The sequence below is a fragment of the Hyperoodon ampullatus genome, assembly GCF_949752795.1.
Source record: "Hyperoodon ampullatus genome assembly, chromosome: 11".
Lineage (NCBI taxonomy): Eukaryota > Metazoa > Chordata > Mammalia > Artiodactyla > Ziphiidae > Hyperoodon > Hyperoodon ampullatus.
This window is the reverse complement of record NC_136924.1, coordinates 59,833,222-59,841,230: the sequence shown is the minus strand read 5'-3', so window position 1 is coordinate 59,841,230 and position 8,009 is coordinate 59,833,222. Positions and strand designations below refer to the sequence as shown.

General features: G+C 54.0%; 1 protein-coding gene across 1 annotated transcript; it reads right to left on the bottom strand.

Annotated features, from left to right (window-relative positions):
- Positions 1-1,384: 1,384 nt before the first annotated feature.
- GDF11 (growth differentiation factor 11) lies at positions 1,385-8,008 on the bottom strand (the record flags this gene model as incomplete). The annotated part of the gene is made up of 3 exons (XM_079714950.1): positions 1,385-1,765; positions 2,294-2,691; positions 7,612-8,008. Coding segments are annotated over 3 exons (1,176 nt in total), but the record flags the coding sequence as incomplete, so codon positions are not given.
- Between the last annotated feature and the right edge of the window lies 1 nt (position 8,009).

Below are 8,009 nucleotides of genomic sequence, written 5' to 3'. Positions count from 1 at the left end.
TGCCAGGTACTGCTAGATTCCAAAAATAAAAGATAAAAATAATTATAGACACTCTGCTCCTTTGTTCTACCCCCTTCCACCCTGAGCTTTGGGGTTGGGGGACTAAAATGTCCCCCTTCCAGAATCCCTTCCACCTTGGTCTGCTGGCTCTATTCCCTAGCCCAGAGCAGTGATTTGGATTCAAATGCCCTGTAACCTTCAGCCTCCTTACAGCTCCTTTCTTGACCCCTCCTGACCCTTCCCAGACCTGGGGACTCTGGGCTCTCTCTACTCTTCTTTTTATTGACCTGAAGATAGAGGCTGGGAGCAGAGGCATTCCACAGGCTCTTTGGTCTCTCTCTTGGCTGGGGGGAATTTGGCCATAAGCAGGCCACACCTGTGCCTAAGTCAGTACTATGAGGGTAGACCTGAGGGTTAGTTTTGTGGCTCTCATACAGATACTGGATGTTGAGCCCCTGCCTCCCACCCACCACCCCCCAGCTCCTAAACCCTAACCTCTTACTGTTTCTGTGACTGCTAGAATTCAATTCAACCCGTTTGGCTCAGGAAGGTTAAGTAGGGTGATTTTGGGTTGGAAACTTCCATGTGTCAGCCCTCTTGCCCTCTACTCCCATTCTCAACCCTGGAAGCTTTAAACAAGTGCTTAAGTAGGTGAGTATTGAGGAAGAACAGGGTTTGGGAGATAAGGGACAAATAGGGCACAGTGGGCAGGGGCCCATCTATTTCAGTAAAGCCAAATACCAAAAAATGAAAAGTCATAATAAATAAATAAATAAAATTCCCAAATCCTCACTTTTGCCCCTGCCCTCACTTCCCTTCCCCCACCCACTGCTGGAGGGAGAAAGGGAAGAAGCTAAGAATGGGTTTTGATTTCCTCTCTTAACTGAGAATGGTAGTCAGGGGATCTCCCCAGACCATACCAAGCCCCTCACCTTGCCAGTGGAAGAAAGGAGGCTTGGTGTGGGGCTTTCTCAATACTGCATTTCTGTCTCTTTCTCAGGGTTTATCTCTGCCTAGTCTCTGTCTCTTCTGCATCTCTATCCCTTTGCCTTCTTCTCACTGCTGCTCTTTTTGTTCCTCTGTCTCTATTCCTCTGCACTACCTCTGTCTCTACGTCTCTCTGTCTTCTTGCCAAACCTTCTCACCTCAAACCTCAAAAACTCCCCACCTGACCATGCCCCCTCTTCTCCCCCCTTTCCCCCAAACCCCTCACCCCTGCATTCCCCACCTGCCTCCCTCAGCCGTATTGCACACTGCTTGGGCAGGGAACAAGGTGTGATGCTCATCGAAGAGGTGGAGGGAGCTCTAGGGCCTGGGCGGAGGGGCTCAGGGCTGGGGGGTCTGGGGGTGGGGTCTGCTGGGGAGGCAGCCTCTGTCCCCCACCTTAGGAGCAGCCACAGCGATCCACCACCATGCCAGGGATCTTGCCGTAGATAATCTGCTGCTTGTCATTGAAGTAGAGCATGTTGATTGGGGACATCTTGGTGGGGGTACAGCAGGGCCCAGCAGAGCCTCTTGGGTTAGCCTGTTGCACCAAGTGGGTGTGCGGATACTTTTGCATGAACATGTACTCGCACTGGCCGGAGCAGTAGTTGGCCTTGTAGCGTTTAGGTGCGATGATCCAGTCCCAGCCAAAAGCCTCGAAGTCCACAGTGAGGGGGTATCGGCAGCAGCGGGACTCACTTGAGTGCTCATCGCAGTCCAGGCCCAGGTTCCGCCGGGACCGTTTTGTGTTCTCTAGGACTCGAAGCTCCATGAAAGGATGCTGGGGGTGAGGGAGAGGAGAAATAGATGTGATAGAGCCTTGCAGAGCTCTTACTCCCTGTTTCTTCTCACCTGCCCCTCAACAGGGGCATCAGAACAGAGACTATTGATTTCTCAGCTTCTCCAACGCTCCCATCCCCAGCCCGCCTTTTACCCACTTTTCTTGCCAGCTAGCCACCTCTCCCTCAACTCACCTTCCCCAATTCTCTCTCTTCTGGCAACCTGATCCTCATCAGCCCCTTGGCCCAAGGTCTCAACAACACCCCACTTTTGTTGTCCCATGAATCTATTTACTCAAATAGATTTACTTCACCCCAAATCCAGTTTTCAACTCTTGCCCCCTTGGATCTCTGAAAAGCGATAGCACCCCATTACCACCACCTAACTCTCCTCTAGAATCAGCTCCGGGCCCTAGAAAAATAATGCTGGTCCCTAACCCACTTTACGTTTCTGGTCTACCATTTCCAACACCCCACCTCCTCAGGGCCAGGTTATACATATCTGCCAGTATCTCAGGCTCCCTGCTCACCAGCCCCTCGGCTCCCGGCCCCAGGGAGGTGACAGCCAGGTCTGTGCCACTGGGATCAAAGGCGTTGATCTCGATGCCCCAGTTGCTCTGTGGCTGGCGGAACCAGCTATGTAGTACTTGCTTGAAGTCGATGCTTTGCCAGTGGCCGGAGCGTGAGTGCAGGTCAATTTTGAGCGAGCGGATACGGATGTGACGCCGGCCTCCGCCCCCTCCCCCTGCGGTCCCTTCCCCAGTTAGGGGTTTCAGTCGCAAGATCTGCAGGTAGACTGTGGCTGGACGGGGCACAGGCCGGAGATAAACCCACAGCTGGGCCTTCAGTACCTTTGTGAACATCACCTTGGGGCTGAAGTGGAAATGGCAGCAGAGAGGGCTGCCATCTGTCTGCACCGCAGGGTCGGCTGATAAGAGAGAAGGGGGCACAGTATCAGCAAAGGGTGTCTGTGGAGGCAACTGGCAACTCACACTCCTCAGCCTGTGTTTTCCAGTTCTTTACCCTTCTTCCCTGCCTGTCTTCTTGACTACCATGTCACTGGTACCTAGAACAGCACCCCTGCTCTCCCTGTAAGATAACGGCTCTATCAGGCCTTACTGATCTACACCCCTTCCTTAGTCTGTCTGCCCTAATGCAGAAGTTCCTCTCTACCAGATAACCTGCAAAGATAGTTGTTAGGGAATTCTTCCACCTGCAGTCTTCCCTTCCTCCAACTTTCCCTAGCATGTAGGGCTCCAACTTTTCCTGAACCTTTGATGCTCTCCATAAAAGCCAAAGCTCATATCACACCTGCTGTCCTCAGGTCACCTTGCCCCATTTCTGCTCTGTTTTGTCTGGTGGCCAGGTGGAGCCCAGCACACCCCCCGAAACAGATGGCCTCAGGGAATGGATAACCCAGGGTCCAGATAGGGAGCGTGGGCTCAATTTATTCCATGAAGTAAACCAGAATTCAAATCTAGGCTTCTTCCATCATTCCCCCCAGAAATAACACTCCCAAAAGAATGGAACCACTCAAGCACGCCCCATGCATCTGACTGCTCAGTCCCTTGACCCTGAGAAAAGTTCCCTCAGCTGCTGCTTCCTCATCACCGTTAATGCCTCCACTTTTAAGAAAGGGAAGAACTACCTCCGTGTATTTTTTCTCCTTTCCCAAAGCATCAGAAATAGTATTCAGCACATCAGATCAACTTTAATCAGTCTTCTCTCCCCTAAGCTTCCTTTGGTTTCTCAGTTCAGTGCCAATAAGTCTTTACAAAGGTTTAACATCCCAACTTTACATTTTGGCCAATTTCCCCTTGTTTTGGATCATAAACTGACCCTTCTTGAGTTTAAAGGATGATTCTCAATATCTGCCTCTGCTTCCATTTCAGCTCCGCTCAGTTCCCCTTTCTAATCTCTTAAATCAGTTGGGAGTGCCCTAAATCATGTTTCTATTGGATATTAATATCCATTCTCACTCTAAATAGCCTGAGGAAGAATCAGGAATGAGCTTCCAGAGCCATGTAAGGATGATCAGGAAGTCCAAGCCCTTATGTATCATGCCCAGGTCTGCATAATCACAGAGAATTTATCATCCGTTATTTCATCAGCACTCCCCCACCCCCACCCTAGGAGAAGGAGGATACTTGAAGTGACATGGGGAGGAGTACTTAAAGATCTTCACATATTCAGGGCACAAGACACAAAGTTCCTTTGCAGCTTTCCCTTGGTTCTTTTCCAAAGTCCCAGGGCACTGGTAGTACAGTTATCCTCCAGCTGGAGCTTCAGTGATAGTACAGTCAGGTAGGGTTTGGGGAGTGGAGATTGGGGGTTAGGAGAGTCCCTGGGGCAGGGTAGCTGCTGGTGAGATGGAGAGTGACAAGCAACAATCCAAATAGCGTGCTCTGCCTAATTTCAGTATAGGGATTGTTTTATTTCCCTGCCTGTCTTCACCATTAGGTACTAATCTCCGTGAGAGTAGACACTGTGTCGATACTGTTTCTGTTTTGCTCACCATTGTTATTTCCTCCCACAGTACCGGGGCAGTGTTCAGTAAGTGCATGCTGAATGAACTCCCTAAACTCCCAATCTTAAATTATACAGGCAAGTGCCTGAAAGTTCTTCCTGGCATCTAAACACTGTTCTCCGACTACAGTTGAAGTGGGTTTAATCACTGCCTGACTCATTAACCAGTATCTGACCTTATTCACCAAGCTTCTCAGTGATACTGATAATAATCCTTGCTTCACAGGAGTGCTGAGCATTAAATAAGAATGTGAAAATAGCAGTAGTTTCTCAGTTGGTTTATCGCTAGTTTTCTAAACTCTAAACATACGTCCCTATGTAAGTTGACCCAAGGCTTAGTAATGGGGGACTGGGCTCCAGGGCCCCATCTCTCTAAGTCTTTGGTTCCTTCAGGCAGAGTCCCCCATCCTCACCCCCGGGAATCACCATACACTTCTCCCCCACTGGATATGAGGACAGTTGGTATCACAAGGGGACAGGATGAAGACATTTGGAGAAAGAAAAGGGAAAGGAGAAGAAACAGGGGACTGGAGATGGTGAGGGAGATAAGAATAGAGAAGAGACAGAGATGAAGTCATGTTAGAAGAGACTGGCAGAGGAATGGAGAAAAGAAGGAAGAGAGTGGAAGATCATGGTAGGGGGAGAAGAAGCAGGTTTGGGAGCTGGAGAACACTGGGAGAGGAGGAGGGATGCCAAAGGAGTGAGTGGGGGTTAAGAAGCTGAAAGGAGGGAAGTAGCTAAGACTAGTGGGGTAGAGAGAAAGGATGGAAGGAAACAGAGGGAGGAACAAAGAAGCAGGTAGAGCCACAGAGGGAAACAAGAGGCTTGAGAGAGTCCCCAACACACACACAGGCCCAGCTCCCAAAGGGAGGGGAAGGAGCCACATCTGTGTTGGATTGATCCGGGTTGGTGGCAGGCAGCAGGTCAGGTTTAGTAGGCGGCTCTGTTCTGGAGAGAGGTCATTGCACTATTTTCAGCAAAAGCCCAACCCCCTCTCTGCTCACCACCTCCTCCTCTTCCCTCACGCCCCACTCCCAAACACCAAACACACTTTCCTTACCCCGGCTGGAAGGCCTAGGGGCAGGAGGTTGGACTGAGAGGGCAGGGGCCTCTTGGTGTAGGGAGGAGAGAGAGAAACTGAGGGGCTGGGCTTGGCTCCCAGAAGGGCAAGGGGGCTGGGTTCCCAGGATGAAGGCTGTGGTGGGAGAGCCTGAGAGGGTGGAGGAACTAGGGCAGGCACCGCAGCCTAGGAGAGGTGGGGGCTGGGGTCCAGGGTTGAGGGCTGGGGGAGGGGAGGAAGGGGGAGGGGAGCAGAGGCCATCGCTGCTGACAAACACCTCCCCCGATTAGCAGAGCACAAGTCTCTTATTAAAGCGGGTCCCTGGGGATTAGACTATAAAAGTCTCTTTTTCCTTTTCCCCTCTCCCTCCCCGCCCCTCGGCTCCCCCTCCCTCCCTTAAGAGCTCAGCTTGGTTCTTAAAGGGGACGTACAATACCTGGATGGAGACCCAGTTCCCTAGTTATCCAAGTCCCGGGGTGGCAGGAAGGTAGAAGCCGAGGTGGGACCCCACCTGCTGGTGTCCTTCCCCGTCCTCCCCAGCCCCTGAGTCTAACCGGCATTTCCCAAACTGTGTGTGCGGTGTCTGTTCACTTCCTGCATCCCCATTACCAGAGCTAACTCTGGGCTCAGGCCTATTGGTTAAGAGATGCTAGGGATAGAGTGAGCAAGGGGAAGTCCTCAGCTCCATCACTCATTCTGGAAATCCTCACACACTGCACCACACAGACCAAAGTATCTTTTTCCTCTGCACCCTTCACCTTCTTCCAGCAAACTCTTTTCAGAATCCCTCTACCACTCTCTGTTTCTAACTCTGTTGGTACCCCCGCCCCCACCCCTGCCCTCAGCCAGTCTCAGACTGACCCTAGCTTCTATAAAGCAGACGCCTTAAGAGCAGAAGGGAGACTGAGGAACTCAAGACCAGGTCCTAGGCCTTCCCACCCCCCACCCCAGGTTAGTTTCCTAGTCCTCCGAGAGTTCTTTACAGCCCTGACCGGTACTGTGGAGTTAGGGTCACAGAAAAACTGGTGGCAGTGTGAGGCACTCAGCCTCCCGGATGCACGCCTGGGTTCCTGTGCCTCTCCCTGGGGGGCGGGCCACTAGGACTCCCCTCAGCCCCCAGCTTTTTATGACCCATCTGCCAATAAACCGGTCTCCCCCTCTTCTGTTCAGAGCCATAAAACCAAACAGTTGTGGGGTCGGGGGCGACTTGCCAAACCACTAGGGCATAAGGGAGGGCCTGGCTCCCTAGAGTTGTTGGGATGGGGGAGACCTCAGTGGGGGAGGGGAAAAAGGAGTCATCTGACCTTAGGGGGAGCTGGGGGGTTTGCGGGGGGGGACAGTGTTGGCCTGGATTTTCCAGGCCATAAAATTTCAAAGCAGCTCAAGTCTATTAACAGGTTCATCTTCCGTTTGACCAGAGACTAGGATGCCTGGGTCCCCCCCTCCCCACCCCCCATCTATTGCTTTCTTTATCCCCCTAGGTCTTCCTCTCTCTTCTCAAGTCTGGTTGCGGCTAAGGGCACGTGCGATACAACACTAAGGTTTGAGCTGCCAGATGGGTGCCCTAAGCCCCAGCGCAATGGAGTTGAGTTCTCTGAGCTCGGTTAGTACCAAGAAGGCACAGCTTTCCCGGCCCCTTGGGAGACCTGGTGTCAGAAGGGCTCCCGATGGGACGAGTGCCAGCTGGGCTGACGGGAGAGATACAGGGCTCTGGGATCTCACTCCTGGGAAAAGGAGAGGAGCACTAGGTTTTCTGCAGCTCGCGGGGCGCGCTGCAAAGCCCAAGGTGGAAGGGGTGCTGAGTTGGTGCCAGGGCCATTGGGAGGCGGAGAGCACGGCAGCCCGGCTGGGACTGCGGGGGTTCCGAAGCCTCCCGCTTCTGTTCTCCAGCCTCTCCACCAGGGCCCTTCAGGACTGAGTTGCTGTCCCTTGCCCTCTGCTGCAGGGGGACCCCAGCTTCCCCGAAACCCCACCACCACCACCACACACACACACACACAGGGTGGGAAGCGGTATCTCGCAACCCTTTCTGTTTGCCCCCTCACCTCCGGGAGCGGGGCGTGCACACAACTCCGCAGCCCATCTCCACAGCTCGAAAAACTTGTGGAGCAGCCCCCGCCCCCCAATTCATCAAGTTTTCGCAGAAAAGGCTTTCCGGCCGGAGCAACCGGGAGCTCCCCGCTTCGGAGCGGGAGCCACTCACTTTCCCGGAGCCGGAGTGGGAGCCAGCACCCCACCGCTCATGCCCCGCCTCCCACTTACTCTCCTGGGCCATGCTAATGACAGTCTCGGTGGTGGCGTGGTACTCGTCCTCCTCCAGGAAGTCCTCGGGCTGCAGAGCGTCGCCCTGGAAGTCGTGCAGGTCCAGGATCTGCTGCAGCGGCGGCGCCTTGGGCAGCAGCTGCTTCACCACCTCGCGGCTGATGTTGGGCGCCTCCTTGAGCCGCAGTTTGCTCAAGATCTGCGACTTGATGCTCTCCAGGCGCAGCTCGCGGCTGTGCTGCCGCCACACGCACACGGGGCAGCCGTCGGGCTCGGGCGCCACGGACGGGGCCGGCCGGCTCGAGCGCTCCCCCCCGGCCCCCGCCGCCGCCGCCGCCGCCGCCGCCGCCGCCGCGGGGCCCTCGGCCGCCTCCCCCCGGGGCCGCAGCTCCAGGGCG